Raw genomic sequence first — 15,632 nt, 5'->3', positions numbered from 1 at the left:
GAAGTTGCGTATGAATCACAGTGAAGAGCCTAGCAGTGGTAGTGATTGAATAAAGAAAAGCTGAAAGAGAACAGAAATATGTCAGGAACCAGTATTGGTGATTACAGACGAGACTGATCCCTCCTGACTGCCCAGTCCAGTCTCTTGAGGAAGTGAGGAAAATTCTGGCTTTCAGAGAAGGAGGGCAGCGGGAGCTGTCCGTTTCCAAAGGCAGAGAGAACAGGGACCACGACATGGGTGAAGAGGTGTTCTCTGCTCGTGTACAGCGTGTATGAAGGGGTCCCTGGGTGGAGAACAGTAGGGATCTCATTTTCCCTCATGCATGTGGGGCGCCCAAAGCATCAAGTTGTGAAGTGCCGTGTTTGATGTTCCAGAAGCACACTCCAGATAGAACGAGACGGCAGCTTGAAATCCTAGCTCTCCTCCAGCTGTAGAACTCAGGCACGTTCCTCAGTTTCCTATCAGTAAATAGAAGTGGGAACAACGGCCTCATACGGGCTGTCACTGTGAGAATCACCAGAATTCACAGCTGGAAAGTGGGCAGAAGGGTACCAGGCACACAGGAAGCCTCCCCATATGGCAGCTGTTACTGTACGGAGTAGAGCGAGGGTACCGTTGGAAGGATGGGGAGCCTCTGCCGGGGCGAGAACAGCCTCTTGCAGCAGGAGCTACGGTAAAGGCACAAGCGCCGTGCACTGAGAATTGACAAAGGAATTAATCAGTACAGGCGTGTGGTCCCTGACACATATGTACACAGGTGCTAACTGCAGCATTCCGTATTAAGTTCATTTTCAAAAACCATCTCATGGGGCACCTGGGTGGCTCAATGGGTTAAAGCCTCTGCCTTCAGCTCAGGTCATGATCTCAGGGTCCTGGGATCGAGCCCTGCATCGGGCTCTCTGCTTGGCGGGGAGCCTGCTTCCTCCTGTCTGCCTGCTTCTCTGCCTACTTATGATCTCTGTCTATCAAATAAATAAAGAAATCTTTAAAATAAGAAAAAAAAAAAAGCTTGGTTAATAAAAAAAAATTAAAAAACAAAAAAAAATCTCTTTTCCCGCTGTGGCCCGGGTAGAGAAGCAGGCCGGCCATGGAACCATGTCACGGTCCAAAGAAAAGTTAGGAGCCCCAAAAATGAAGCCCTTATATCCTCCCTCAGTGCCTTTAGAATTCTGGAATTCCGTTTCCTTTGTGGCTCCTTGGTCCCCTGCTTCTCAGCCAGGGCCAGCAGCCCCCGTCCCCGCCCTCCCCACACCCGTGGACATTTAGGCGTGGTGTGGGGACAGGTTGCATTGCCAGAATCTTTTGGGGGCAGTGAGTAGGCTGGCACCTGGAATGCCGGGTGCTCTTCAGATGGGCCAGCTAGTCCCACAGAATGAAGGACTTGTTTGCAGAAATGCCCACAGGCTCTCTCACGAGGAGCTACCACGGTGTGGGAGGCCTGGTGGCAGGTGAGGCGTCCAGCACATCCAAGTCCAACACCAGAAAGTATGCCACACGCTAAGGCTTATGTGCAAGTTGACCAGAAGAGACTTGCTTGCCCCACAGGACATTTCTAGCAGTCCTTCTTTTATTTGGAATTCAGAAGCGACTAACAGATGGACTTTGCCTAAGTTTCAGAGGTAGAGACAGGCCCCCGGTTTTAGCTGCCTTGAAGGCAGGAAGGTGATTGGAAGGGTTCTTCGTGTAGGATGTGAAGGATCACTACCTAGATGCCTCTTTGTTTTTTGATGTTGTTGTTGTTGTTAAACTGTGCTCCCATAGTAGGCTGTATGTGAGTTTTACTCCTATCTGCTCTTACCTGTTAATTCCCAACTTCAGGAAACACTTTGGGGACTATAACATGGCGCAAGGGAGAGGAGTGCTAATCTCCCCATTAAGGATGAGGAATAGAAGGAGCGCTTAATTACCCTGCACTATGTTAATCTTTTTGTGTGTCTGTGTTCATCTCAGGAGAGAAACCCTTTATCTGTGAAATCTGTGGCAAAAGCTTCACCAGCCGCCCCAACATGAAGAGGCACCGCCGAACTCACACAGGCGAGAAGCCCTATCCGTGCGACGTGTGTGGCCAGCGGTTCCGCTTCTCCAACATGCTCAAGGCCCACAAGGAGAAGTGCTTTCGGGTGACCAGCCCCGTGAACGTGCCGCCTGCTGTCCAGATCCCACTTACGACGTCCCCGGTGACCCCAGTTCCGTCTGTGGTGAACACCCCCGCCACCCCCACCCCTCCGATCAGTATGACTCCCGTGAGCACTCTCCCCCCGCGGCCCATCCCCCACCCCTTCTCGCACCTCCACATCCACCCCCACCCCCACCACCCACACCACCTCCCCATCCCTCCGGTCCCCCACCTCCCCCCGCCTCCAGCTCTCTTTAAGAGCGAGCCCTTAAATCACAGAGGCCAGGGTGAGGACAACTTCCTGCGGCACCTGGCCGAGAAGAACAGCTCAGCGCAGCATCACTAACGCCCTTCTCCCCGCGTGCGTTGTCCGCGAGCCGGGCGCCCGCGTGCGGGTGCGGAGATGGGGCTGGCGGGCTCTTCCGGAGCTGTCAGACCCCCCGGGCCTCCGCCGAGAGCCGCTCACGGTCCGGGCGAGCCGACGCGCCGAGGGGGTGAACGCCAAGACTACCTGGAGCTCGCGGAGGGAACGGTCATCCAAACCAGGGGAACCACCGAACTAAAGGCCACTTTGCTGGCATTTTCTGGTGACTTTTATAAATTTCAAATACTCAGACTTGTGGAATTTTATAATTTCCTATCAGCTGATGAGGTATGCCTGCTTTTATATCCCGGACTTCTCCTCAAAGAGGGGACAGGCCTGGTTTCCTTTGTACTAATCGGGAAGGCTGTGAGATTAACCCAGAGCATTAATTGTATCACTGTGTATCCGAACAAATTCTTTTCAGCTTTTGGTGCTGGCTTCCCCACGGAGCCGGCCGTCTTTCCCAGTCTATCCAGCATTAGAGAGAAAGACGGGAAGTTTCTTCTTTGTGTAGCTCTCCTAACGCACTCTTTATTTTACTACAGAAATTATTTTAGAGTTTTTGTATAGACTTCTTTAGTCGTCTGTTTCTAAAATGAAATGTATTTCAATAAGCGGTGTAATTTTTTCAGTGTAGCTGGGCCTATGTTGTAAAATAGAAAAAAAAATTTTATAATCAGCAAAATGTGATTCTTAAAGATGCATATAACTTCTATAGTTCAAAGTTATTCTTACATCCGTACAACTCAAAGGTGCTTCAGAGACTAGCTGTATCCGAGAGGGTCTCCAGACACCAGGTTTCTGCCCGAGGACGTTCTGCTTTCAGATCTCCACCCCACACTCAAGTGTCAGTGCGTTATAACGGCTCGCTGACATGCCCCTTCCCGGCCTCCGCGTTTCACTCGGTGGGGTCACCACGTGAAAGGGAACGATTTGCAGGGAGTCGCCTCTTTCCCCGGGGAAGTCACCCAAAGCTTTTGCGGGTTTTAAAAACCCAAGTCAAGCTGTTCCCCATCAGGAGGAGGAAGCAGTGGGGGTTGTGTGTCCTGAGTCCTGTCTGTTTCTCACTGTCCCCGGGCCTTGCCCGTGTTCTACCTGTGGCGAGGACGAATGGAAGTCTCACGATACACTGCTCGTTTTGAGGTTGCTGTGTTTTTCTAGAATTGTTGTGGCCAGATAAAAATAGTACACTAAAATCACAAACGTGATGTTGCTGACAGGAGCTGAGAAGTTGGGATGAGAACAAACTGACTATGACTTTTCAAATATGTCTCTTCACCGGCTGTATCCACAACTTCGAGCTGTTCTCTCACAGTTTAAATTGTAGCAAGGGAAAGAAAACTCCTGCATTTTGCTGCCCTGTTCTCTGCAGATAGTTATGTGACAGCAGTGTCCACAGGTGGTGAGGGCAGCGTCTCTAATGCCTCTAAGACAGGTTTACTTTTCCAGGTTTGGGAAGCTCCGTGAGAGCATGATTGATCAGGAGCTTGTATAGGAAGGGCTGAAGAGAAGGGCTAACCTATTGCTCGTCTTTAACTGATCCGATTTCTCTAGACTCAGTCAGTATAGCTGAAAATTGTGTTTTTTGGTTTTGGGTTTGTTTTTCTAATCTCAGAGAACTGAGTTCCAAAGCTGGGTCTGCTTTTCTTTCTCTCTCTCTCTCTCTCTCCCCCTCTCTCCCTCCCTCCCTCTGTGTTTTTAATCTGGACATTTCTTCATTTTTCTTTCCTCAGGTGCTTAGATCATTGCCTAAATCAGAACCCTGGCTTTTATTTATTTTTAATATTAAATGTGCGGATATGCCTCAAGCACTTTTCTGGCTGACTAGCTCTGTGGTAGGAAAAAATGGAACTCTCAAGTGAGGTCAAGACCCTATTTTGTAAATACCACATTCTCTACTAGGTTTTTGGTTTTAGATTTCCTCACTTTTTCCTTCTGATTATTGCCTTTCGTTCTATGATGAGCATAGGAAAATTTTGGAATGAGGCAGAAAAGTATCCAAAGACCTACTTTTCTTCCTGTTTGTGGATGTAATTTCTAAAGAATGTTATTTTGAAACTTTGTATACGGTTTTTGGACACCCAGGAACCCAAACCAGTAAGGAAAGTTAATTTCTTGTTTGTGACTGTTATAAAGTGGTTGCCTCCCTTTCCTCCACACTCTCCTTCCCACTCCATTGACAGGTTTGTGGATGGACCTACACTTTCATGTAGACATGTCATTACTTAATGGCCAAACCTATGATATTAAGATGGTTTTTAAAAAGCTGTTAATTGGTTACAGTACCTTATTTTGTTCTACATACATTTACCATTTGGGGCAACAATTCTGAATTCTAGACTTGAGACCATTGAATCAACTATTTTATGAAGTGTACTATCATTATACACTGGAAAATTCAGGTAGTCCTATTTGATTTTTTCATCCAAGTGAATATAGCCATAAGAAAATGCCTACTACATAGGAAAACCAGTATTAAGCAAATAATCACCACCACCCTTAACAGAAGCAAAAAAAAAGTCAAAAAAAATTTTTTTAATCAGCATCATCACATAATACAATTCACAGTGAAATGTATTGTGGAACAATGTGGAAGCTTCTAATTTTTTTTTTTTTTTTAAACCCTAGATAGGTATACCTTCCCTGACCTGGGGTTTGTGGTCTTCAGGAACACTGCTCAGAACACAATGACTCCTCATCAGTGTCATATATCACATATAAATAATGAAATGCATTAAGAATATTTGCAACATTCATGTTTCTGAACCCAAGAACTGCAGGATTAAGCCTTAAACATATATGTGCATCAGGTTGAACGTGCTTAAGACTCACACTCAGGGTTGGAAATCTGGTTGGGGTCCTTCACTAAGATGAGAGTTGCATTCTGGTGTGTTCCCTCCGACAGTGAGCACAGCTCCCTGTGACTTGAGAACTTCATGCCTGCTTGCTATCTGTTCATGACAAAAAGAACCATGGAGGGGTTTGAGTTCCCAGCCCTTCTCTGACCTTTGTCTTTTAAGACAAACCAAGGCCACACTTCAGCGTTATATAGATATCCAATTGAGGCTCTTTTCTCATTTTTTGATTTTACTGTCTTCAAAGGCTTCTATTGCTGGTAGGGTTAAGGCTTACTGGAGGAAAATTCCCCAAGGACTTTCTTGAGTTGACATTACTTTTTTTTTTCCTTTTCCTTGTTCTAGTCTTTTTCATAGATTTAGCATTCAGATATAAACTCTTCCTTAGCCTTAACGAAAGACTGCATGCTGCTTTCTCAAATCGAGTCAGGTAGGCTCATCCTGAGTTAGACTTTTTTTAAATTTAAATGAAAAAAATAAGACGAGCAGTTTAAAGGCACGTGGCTTCATTTCCCTGTATATTTGTGATTTGATTCTTTCTTTTTAGCAAGCAGGGAGGCTCCACATAAGACTTTATGGGAGTTCCGAGAAATCTTTGCAAATCAGTTATTTTACTTCCCCAGTCTACCGTTTACGTGAATTGGTCTAAATTAATGACTGAGCATGCCATGACCGTGGTTGTACGATCTTTTTAAAAACTACCTTTGTTGGAAGTACCTTTTCATTTGTGGTTAGAAGGCTCCCTGTAATTTGATTGTCCCTAGGAAACTAACTGAAGGCAAAAAGCCCACTGAAGAGATGCTTGTCGACTTTGAATTTTCTCGTTCTTGAAATTGTTTTCAGTTCTTCTGTTTGTCGAATGGATATGTGTGTTTCTCTTTTACATCACTGGAGGTTTTACATTTTGAGAAGCTCAGGCAGACATAGAAATCCGTTGCCGATGGTTATTTATTTTCCCCATCTTGCAGATTTCAGTCAGTGAAGCAGAGTGGTAGGTGGGATGTTATCATAAAAGAGAAGAGGAAGAAGAAAGGAGAAAACAAAAGTTAGGGAAACCCTTCCGTTTCAGCTACTGTATAGAAGGAACAACTTGTATGAGCCACATGGTGAACATTTCCGTGCTGTTCTAGACGGTACGGGAAGTGGCTCCTGAAAAGGGGGATAAGTTTCACTTAAGAATTTTAGCAACTATTCTACCGTGACAAAAACCCGCTCTCTTGGAATCCTTCAGACGATAAAATTGAGCAAATAGATACTGGGTTCTAATTTCTTTTTGCCTAAACCAAGATAGGAAATTTCCCAAAAGACCATTTCTTTTCAGGAATGAAAGGTCATTAAGCCACTGGAGAGAGTGGCATTTTTATGCAATAAGAACAACCGAACTCCCCTGCTCCTGTCACCTGTAGCACGTGTACTCAATGACAATGGCCTTCCAGCCCTGGACACTACCTCGATAAAGCAAACCAGAGATCCTCCCCACACTTTCTATGGAAGCCATAAAAGTTGCCATCAATATGTCCACTTTCATAGTTCTCTACTTTTATACTCTCTAGACTTTTTATAGACTCTATGATCAGATCTTTTTGTCTTAGAGGATAGGTTTTGCAAGATTCAAAGGAAAAGCAAACTCCCTGGTTGTCCCAACTCTGAAGCCTTAGCTTCAGTAAATTTGTCTAAAGAACCAGATAATGTGCCATTTATCCAATTCTTGATTTGAAGTCACAGCTGTTTCACAGAGTGGCATATCCAGAAAACAGACTTCTCTTTCTTATTCCCTAAGCAGAAACTATATTTGTTGTAAGAAACTACTTATAAAGTGGATTTCTACTACCTTGTTACTCTATGTATTCCTCGATAATATATGTATTGTCACAACGTTCCTGGAGTTGTGTTTATTTCCTTGTGACAGATAATGAGTCCACACTTCCCCCCACCCCACTGACCACCCCCTCCCCGACCCCCCTGTTAGCTCACTGCAGCTCAGTCTTTCACTCTGTTCTTGAGTGCCTTCAAAAAGCCAGCATCCCAGAACATTCTTTCCCTGGTCTGAATCCTACCTCTGATTATTTCATTCTCCTGAGTATTGGAAATCTCCCTTATTATTCCCATTGGTTTGGCTCTGCAAAGTAGCTAGACCCTTGGATGGGCATTCTGGACCTATTCCCATTCTGTTTTCCCATGTCACTTTTAAATGACATTTTATGCTTTTGCTCTGATCTTATTTCTGGACCTACTCCATCGCTAATGATGAAAGATTTTATCCTTACAACTCATTCTCTTTCCTTTCATCAGAAACGAGATGCTCCTTTAAAAATGAAAGGTCACTGAGCACCTCTTTTGAACAGCTTCTTCTCATGGTGGGTCTCCCTGAACGCCTCCCCTTTCTGATGAAGGGACCCCAAATGCTGCTGTTGCCCTGCGCTGCTCCTGCATGCCCTCTCTCTTCCAGAAACATTCCGGAAGATTATACCCATAATTCTAGTGGAGTCAGATGAATCTAAAATTGCTCTCTGGGTTAATCAGAAGTCCTTTACTGGTTGTCGACCTGCCTCTCTCATCCGCCTGTCCCTCAGAAACTTCCAGTTACCTTCTTTTCAACTTGTTCTCATCTCATTAATTTTTAAAAGTGTGATTGATACATAATATATGAAGGATGTAATAAAAAGGGGGTTGCAGTGCGTGTTCTCCATGTGATAGGATCACCTTCTCGATAAACCGCTGTAGCACTCGGCTCATCTTTCACAGTCAGAACTGACGTGTGTGGTGTTGTGTGGGTTCCTTGGTCCTGTTTGGTTCTCCTCCAACACTAAAAACAAATAGAACTCTTTAAAATGAGGAACTTGGGTTGCATTTTCTTTTCTTCACGTGAACGAAAGCTATGGAGTATTTGGGTCTTAGTCAATAATTGTTCCTTTCTCACCCAAAAGGCCATGTCCCTTTCTTCTTAACGTTAATAATACTAATACTCAGGTTTTCAAGACTAATAACCACACAAAGTGGGAGTCCATGAAGGCAGCTGTTAATAAATTCCTAACCCTTTTTGCCTGGCGACAGTACATTAATCGGTGAGATAGTGCAAAATTGTGAGAATTGGGTTATGCTTGATGATGAATAAATTCAAGACATCCGAAGGCCTCCTTGCCCATTTGAAACTGAAAGGCCAGTCTACAGAATACAAAAAAAAAAAAAAAAAAAAGCGGACTACAGAAATAAGTAACAAGAGTTACGTGGCTTAAATCCTTTCCACTTTCCTTTGCCTTGATGGTCCCTGTTATTGACCTAGAAGTTTGCCTCTTTTCTTGGAACTGGCTCCCTAAAGTAACTACTTTGAAACATGTGTCAACTTCTCCCTGAAGTCACAGGCAGTTCAGCAGGTTGGGGAGAGGCATGGTAGCCTCACACTCGGGGGAGCCACATCCCTGAGCCAGACTGTTGGCTTGTTCCATATCTTCTAAGATCAGGTGTGCTTGGTGCAAGTATCACAGGACCCCGAGAAGCGTCCCCTCCACTTTCTAGTTCCATGTTCCTTTCACACTATTCAAGCTCCTCCGGTGAGATATCAGGGATGTTACAGACTACTTAACAATTTTGGGGACACGTAGGAATTGGGAACGGGGTAAGAAGGGGCGAGAGCCGCATTTTGCTTCACTTCAGAAGGAAGTTTATTCCTCGCATTTGCTAGTTTGGGTCAGCCGGAGAGCCTCTCTCTGACTCGGATGTGCCAAAGAGCCCAGTTGTTTCTGAATCTCCTGCCCGCCCTGAGCGAACCCGGCATCTTCCCTGCCTGTCTTTCACAGGGGAGCAGGGACCATGTGACCAGAAGGGCAGAAATGTCATGTCACATCACATCCTGCAGAGGACTCAAGGCTGCACTTAACTGTGTTTGAAAGTTGGGAAATATTTTACTCTCTTAGAATCTCTTAACACTCCCTTTCTGTGCGTGATGACCCAACTTGTTAGTTTTTTTCTAAAGGGAAAAAGAAAGCGACTGTGGCACGATTTAGGTGTTTACTCCTAAAGATGTATCCCAAAGGACAGACCTGCAGCCTCTGAAAATCGGCTGACTGCCTCTCCATCTTCCATTGGTCTCAGTCCGCATTTTTTTCGCGTCTGGGTCCGGGCAGGGTGATTCTCTTCCATCCGCAGTACTGGCTCTGTCCACAAGAGAGCAACAAAGTCCTTTAGCTTCTTTATTCTCAACCGTAGGAAGAGCCCGCTTTTAAGTCGAATATCCTCTCGGGGCTCTGGGCTCTGAGCTTCGTTTTTAAGACATTTTCCCTTATTGCTAAATCCAGTAGTTGCTCAGCCTTCAGTATGCAAATAAACACAGGCGAGTGGGTCACAGGTCCTTGTGACATCTTAAGGCATCTTAATGAGCTGCATTAAACAACAGTGCCCCGAGACGGAAAGCTTAGGACCCTCCTTTGGGGGCTCGGTTGCACAGAAGGACGGCAGCCCTGCTTGCTTCTTTCTCACACACCCCACCAGCAGCGCGGGATGACCACATCTCAGAGAGGGAGAGGCAGCGGGGCCGACTCCAGAGTAGGAAAGAGGAAATGCGTCTCCCCTCCGCTTCAGGGCAGGTCTGGTAGGCGGGGGAGCAAGTCCTCGGGGTGGGGGGGAGGGTTCCGACCCTGCATCCTGACACATGGGAGGTCCCCAGCTCCAGCTGCTTCTCCAGGCTGGAATTCAGTGTGTGGTTCCCTCTCTGTCCGGGACTTTGTCCTGCAGCTCCTGACCCTCACGGGCACTCTGACCACGAGGTTTGCTGTACTCCTGGCAACATCTTCCTCACAGTGAGCCTGCTGGTCCTAACTGAGGGCAGACCCCCGATCGTCACTGTTTACCCTGTAGAGGCCGGGGGCATCGGCACCCCGAATGGGCTTCTTTACCGGATCCCTGCCCGGCTCCTTGCCCACCACCCCCAGCCCCAGCCAAGTCCGACCCACTCCCACACGTGACAAAGAGCAAAACCGAAGCTGTGATTGGTTGAGGGAACAGGCGACCAGGTGTGTAACTTGTTCATTTTTCTTTTCGTTCTCCCCAACAGTATTGAAATCACTTGCACTTTTCCTCATTTCTTAAAGGAAAGAAAATCCCGTTTGCTTGCCAGGAATTGTTTAGCGTTAGGTTTACAAAGCTCGTTGTTGAATGTTGAACATTTGTCCAAAGGAGTTTGACAAAAACAGAAGCTGCTTGGTCCCTGTTCCGCCTGCTAGGTCCCAAGGATTCAGGCCACGCGGCTGGGGTACTTGTGTCAAGTCCAGAAGGGGGCAGCGTCCCTCTCCTACCTCTGTGAAGACGCAATTGAAGGTCAAGTTGGACGCTCGCATAGGGCAGGTACCTCTCTTGCTGCAAAGTGTAGAGGAGTCTTTGAGTTGGGGAGGTGACAGGTAGGTAAGACAGGATCTCTGCATATGGGGAAGATAGTGGGGAAAGGAGAGCTCTTGGCTCCAGGGAGCTGCCGCGAGGCAGAACCAAGCTCCCCGCCCCCGCATCTCCCAGCTAGCCTCGCTTCCCTGAGTCATCTCTTCCAGCATCCTGTCAGGTCCCTCAACGTACTGACTTACCCCCCTCCCCCCGTGTTAACTATACCAATATTATTTTTTTAGCAATTGAAATGCACTTTTTTTTATTTCAACTCAATCATGATTTTAAGTATAAAAAATTTATAGACTGTTAAAACTACTTTTTTGTGTATTTTTAACCACTCGATGTAGCATTGTCTATTTTATTCTCGTGAGACTCTGGTACAAGGTGTGCCACTTCATGATTATTTCTGACATGCTGGGCCTTTGGATGTGTACGGTAACAAAACTTAATGCTAATGTTCAAAGTAAAAAAAAAAAAAAAAAAAAAAAAAGCCATATCGGTTGTGTGTCTTTCTTCCTTTCCTTCTCACCCTCTGTCAGCAGCGTTTTGAGTTCTCCTTGCTCAGTGAATTGTCCTTTTTTTTTTTTTCAAGGTGAACAGTCCTGACCTGTTGTCTGTGGCCTTTGGGCCTGCCCAGCTCACAGAGCCGACGGCCTCTATCTAAAGGGAGACCCGTTTGCAGGGCCGCTGACCAGAGTCAACGGGAAGGGTTCTCATCAGCTGGGGCCACTGGGCTCCATGGTGGTGGGTTTCAGCAATGCCACTCTGGCCAGCTGAGCTGCGATCTGAACATATCCACGTGTTTGAGGAAAAGATCACAACTAAAGAACAGAAAGCCTGGGTGGAAGCAGCTTAGCGGAGAACCTTCTGTGAAAAGCGAGGATCAGGGGCACCTGGGTGGCTCCGTTGGTTAAGCCGCTGCCTTCAGCTCAGGTCATGATCCCAGAGTCCTGGGATGAAGTCCTACATCAGGCTCCTTGCTCAGTGGGGAGTCTGCTTCTCCCTCTGCCTTTGCCTGCTTGTGCTCTCTCTTTCTCCCTGACAAATTTAAAAAAAAAAAAAAATCTTAAAAAAAAAAAAAAGAAGGAAGGAAAGAAGCAAAGCAAGGATCATAAGATATGGCCCTGGGACCCCTGGGACGGAGGCTTCTCTTCCTACACCCACCCCTGTTCACTCCCTCATTCGTTTAGCCCACGAATGTTTGAATGGTTGTTGAGTGTCTAGTATGCACCGGGCACTGATCTGGCCAGTGGGGATTCACACGGTGAACAAGACCATGGAGCTTCTGTCCCAAGTGGAGGAAACTCAACAAGAAACAAATACTGCGCTGATACACTGTCAGGTGGTGAGATGCTGGGCGAGGCTGGCGCTGGGAGCTACCGCCATAGCCCGGGGCCATTCCAGCTCGGGATCCACCCTGTTTCGTTCTGGCTGAGGAGGCTGAGGATTCCCGCCCGGGAGTGAAGGATGTGGGAAAGCACTCTGACTGCTCAAGTTCCCTTTGTTTAAACCTTCTTAGAATGGAACAGAAAGGTCCAAATCCCGGAATACCACTCTCACTTTTTATCATCTTATCACGGGGACTAGTGAGGAAGGTGTTAACACACCTTTCCCCCCTGGATATAGACTAGATACACATACACCCCAGGTAGATGCTAAATCTGTGACTTTCAAACTTTGACTATGACCCACAGTAAGAAACGTATCTTCTCATTACTCAGCTAATCCATATGCAGATCTATAAGCTTATTTATATAAATTAATTAAAAATTTAAGGCAAATATCTTTCCTAAGTCCTACCTGTGGTCTGAAGAATCCTGTTCTAAGGCAGTGTATATGTGTATTGTTTTATTCCAACCGACAGCCTGCATTCACTACATACAAAATCTGTTGTAACTGGAACATCCAACATCTTAAGTCTGACGGGTTTCTATTTCTAAGTCCCAGCTCTGAAGCTTCCTACAGCTTAGCCCACTGCTCATTCCAGCACCCTGCAGTGGACACGGTTCAAATCGCGGGCACAGTGCAGTCCTTTCTCATGGGGCTTGTGACTCACTACCAGAATCAGGTAACTAGGACCACGGTTGACCCTTGAACAGCATGGGGGTTGTGGGTGCTGCCCCCCTGTGCAGTCACAAACCTGTGTATAACTTCGGACTCCACCCCCCCCACCCCCACCGGCACCAGACTTAACTATTCTATTAAAAGCCTTCTGTGGACAGGAAGGCAGACCCATACGTGTCAATTCACACATATTTTATATACTCATTTTTACTGTTTTCTTACAATAAAATAAGCTAGAGAAAAAATGTTTTTAAGAAAATCATAAGGAAGGGGCGCCTGGGTGGCTCAGTGGGTTAAGCCACTGCCTTCGGCTCGGGTCATGATCTCAGGGTCCTGGGATCGAGTCCCGCATCGGGCTCTCTGCTCGGCAGGGAGCCTGCTTCCTTCTCTCTCTCTCTCTGCCTGCCTCTCAGTGTACTTGTAATTTCTCTCTGTCAAATAAATAAATAAAATCTTTAAAAAAAAAATCATAAGGAAGAGAAAATACAGGGCGCCTGGGTGGCTCAGTGGGTTAAAGCCTCTGCCTTCAGTTAGGTCATGATCCCAGGGTCCTGGGGTCGAGCCCCACATCGGGCTCTTTGTTCAGCGGGGAGCCTGCTTCCTCCTCTCTCTCTGCCTGCCTACTTGTGATCTCTATCTGTCAAATAAATAAAACCTTAAAAAAAGAAGAAAAGGAAGAGAAAATACCTTTACGGTACTGTGCTGTTTCCCCCAAATCCACATTATGTGTGGACACTCACAGTTCAAACCCATGTGGGTCAAGGGTCAACTGTACTTCAATGCGATTCAAACAGAACTGCCTTTCAAGGCCTCCATTGTAAATGGAATTAATAATGACCCTGGATGGGTCTCACGCCCTAGTGTTCCCACCCTGTCTTGGTGTGTCCCCCAACTTCTCCCAGTAAGCTCCCAGTTAGTAGTGTGGCCATTCTCCACCCTCCCGAATCTGGGCTTGTCTTGTGGTTGCTTTGACCAGTAGAATGGGAAAAATGGGGTGCCAGGCCTGGAACCTATGCTTCAAGCTGTCTTGTAACTTCTGCCTTTATTTACCTAGAGCATGTCTGCCCAGTAAGACCAGAAGCCCAGGCTAGACCACTCAATGACGCCTGTGTGGAGAGAGAGGTGCCAGCGGTCCCTGGCAAGGCACCAGACACGTGTGTGAGAACATCGCAGAGCCTTCAGCTTAGCTGACCCTCCAGTCTAATGCATGCTTAGGAGCCCAGGTGAGACCAGCAGAATAACTGCCCCACCAATCCAAAGAATCACCAGCAGTAAATTATTATTACAGTAAACCACTAACATTTGGGGTGGTTTGTTACACGGCAGTGGATAACTTGGAACAGCCTTTGGATTTAGGTCAAGCAGTTATTAAGAGCTTATAAGTTTGCATAGTTCTTATGCAAGAAGCTTTACCTTTTCTGGCCATATCTGAATAAGGGTTATAGCTCATTTGTTTTTAGGTTCCTGCTCCCTTTGTTTCCAGTCCATACTTAGAGTCAGCTGCCAACTGGAAGGGAAGGCAGGTCTCCTCACATCCACAACTGATTTTCAGAGATCCCCTCCAGCCAGGCCTCTGGCTTGCTCCTCTGTGTTCCCAGCCTTATTGCTGAACTTCCCGAGTTAGGCGATGCCTGGCTGAAGAGCCCTGACCAGTACCTCTCCTCCTGGAGATCCTTCCAGAGATGTTATTGAGGGATACCTTGTAGTACAAGAGAACCACAGGCTTGTTCACAGACAAATCGGGCCTCAATCTTTCCTCTCCCACACAATAATCTGTGCGGCTGTGAACAAGCTGTGTAACCATTCTGAGCCTGTTTCCACATCTGCTAAAAGAGGATATTAATAGCAGCTCCCTCAAGGTCATGGTGAGGATTAAATGAAGCAATGCAGCTTAGCTCAGTGTTTGGCAGGTCGTGCCTGTGACAGGCAGCTCCAAGATGGCCCCAGTGATCCCCACCTCCTGATGTCCATGCCCTTGTGGGGTCCTCTCCCCTTTGGTTGGGCTGGATTCGGTGACTCGCTTCTACAGAATAGAATATGACCAAAGGGACAGATGTCACTTTCAAGATTAGTTACGGAAGGACTGGGTGTGGCCTCTGTCGTTCCAATCACCAGTGGCTCTGTCATGAAAACACAGGCCGCCTAAGGAGGACGTGGCTGGGAACAGAAGCTTGCTAGCAACCACGTGAGTGAACTTGGAAGTGGTCTTCTGAGGCCTGCCAACAGCCACATGAGTGAGCTTGGAAGTGGGTTCACTAGCCACAGCAGTCTTGAGAGGTGACTGTAGCCCAAGCCAGCAGCTTAATGACCTAACGAGAGACCCGAGCCAGAGATGCTCTTCTAAGCTGAGCTCAGAGTCGTGACCAACAGAAACCATGAGATGATGAGTTGCTACTCTTCACTCCTGAGTTTGGGAGTAATTTACGAACCAGCAATAGACAATATGAAGTACAAATATTAGCTATTAGGAGGTACAGAAGACAATAATCATAACAGATGCTGTGGGGCACCATCCAAATTCTCCCCCTTTCAGAATCAGTTCACCTCTGGGTCCAACTTGACCTTGGCCCAAGCCTACTTCACAGACCACTCTCCAGGTTTTGATTCTCAGCATTCAAGTCTGTTCCTAAGGAGCCTGATTGGACAGAGTTGGTGCCAGGATTGACTGAGGGAAAAAGAGCCTAAACTGGGACTTGGGACCCTCGCTGGGGAGCCGGTGCTGAAGACCCCATCACCAGGGGTAGGTGGAACTGACACGCTTTCCCGCGCGAGTGGTGCAAGTGTTCCAACTGTCACTAGTGGCGAGCTGGGAGACGGGGGGCACTTGGTGTGGGGAGAGGGCGATGCCACAGGTTTTCGG

At 46.9% G+C, this 15,632-nt stretch overlaps 1 protein-coding gene across 3 annotated transcripts in view; it reads left to right on the top strand.

Annotated features, from left to right (window-relative positions):
- The window catches only part of ZNF652 (zinc finger protein 652), a 62,007-nt gene extending 53,463 nt beyond the window's left edge, over window positions 1–8,544 (top strand). For all 3 annotated transcript variants that reach the window (XM_059380571.1, XM_059380572.1, XM_059380573.1), the window contains exon 6: window positions 1,951–8,544. In XM_059380571.1, coding sequence (XP_059236554.1) covers window positions 1,951–2,462 — 512 coding nt within the window. In that variant the 3' untranslated portion in view covers window positions 2,463–8,544. The remainder of the gene's footprint in view (window positions 1–1,950) is intronic.
- The last annotated feature ends 7,088 nt before the right edge of the window (window positions 8,545–15,632 follow it).

The sequence above is a fragment of the Mustela nigripes genome, chromosome 16 (genome assembly GCF_022355385.1).
Source record: "Mustela nigripes isolate SB6536 chromosome 16, MUSNIG.SB6536, whole genome shotgun sequence".
Classification (NCBI taxonomy): Eukaryota; Metazoa; Chordata; class Mammalia; order Carnivora; family Mustelidae; genus Mustela; species Mustela nigripes.
Note: the sequence above shows the minus strand (reverse complement) of the source record. Positions and strands in the feature narration are given on the sequence as shown.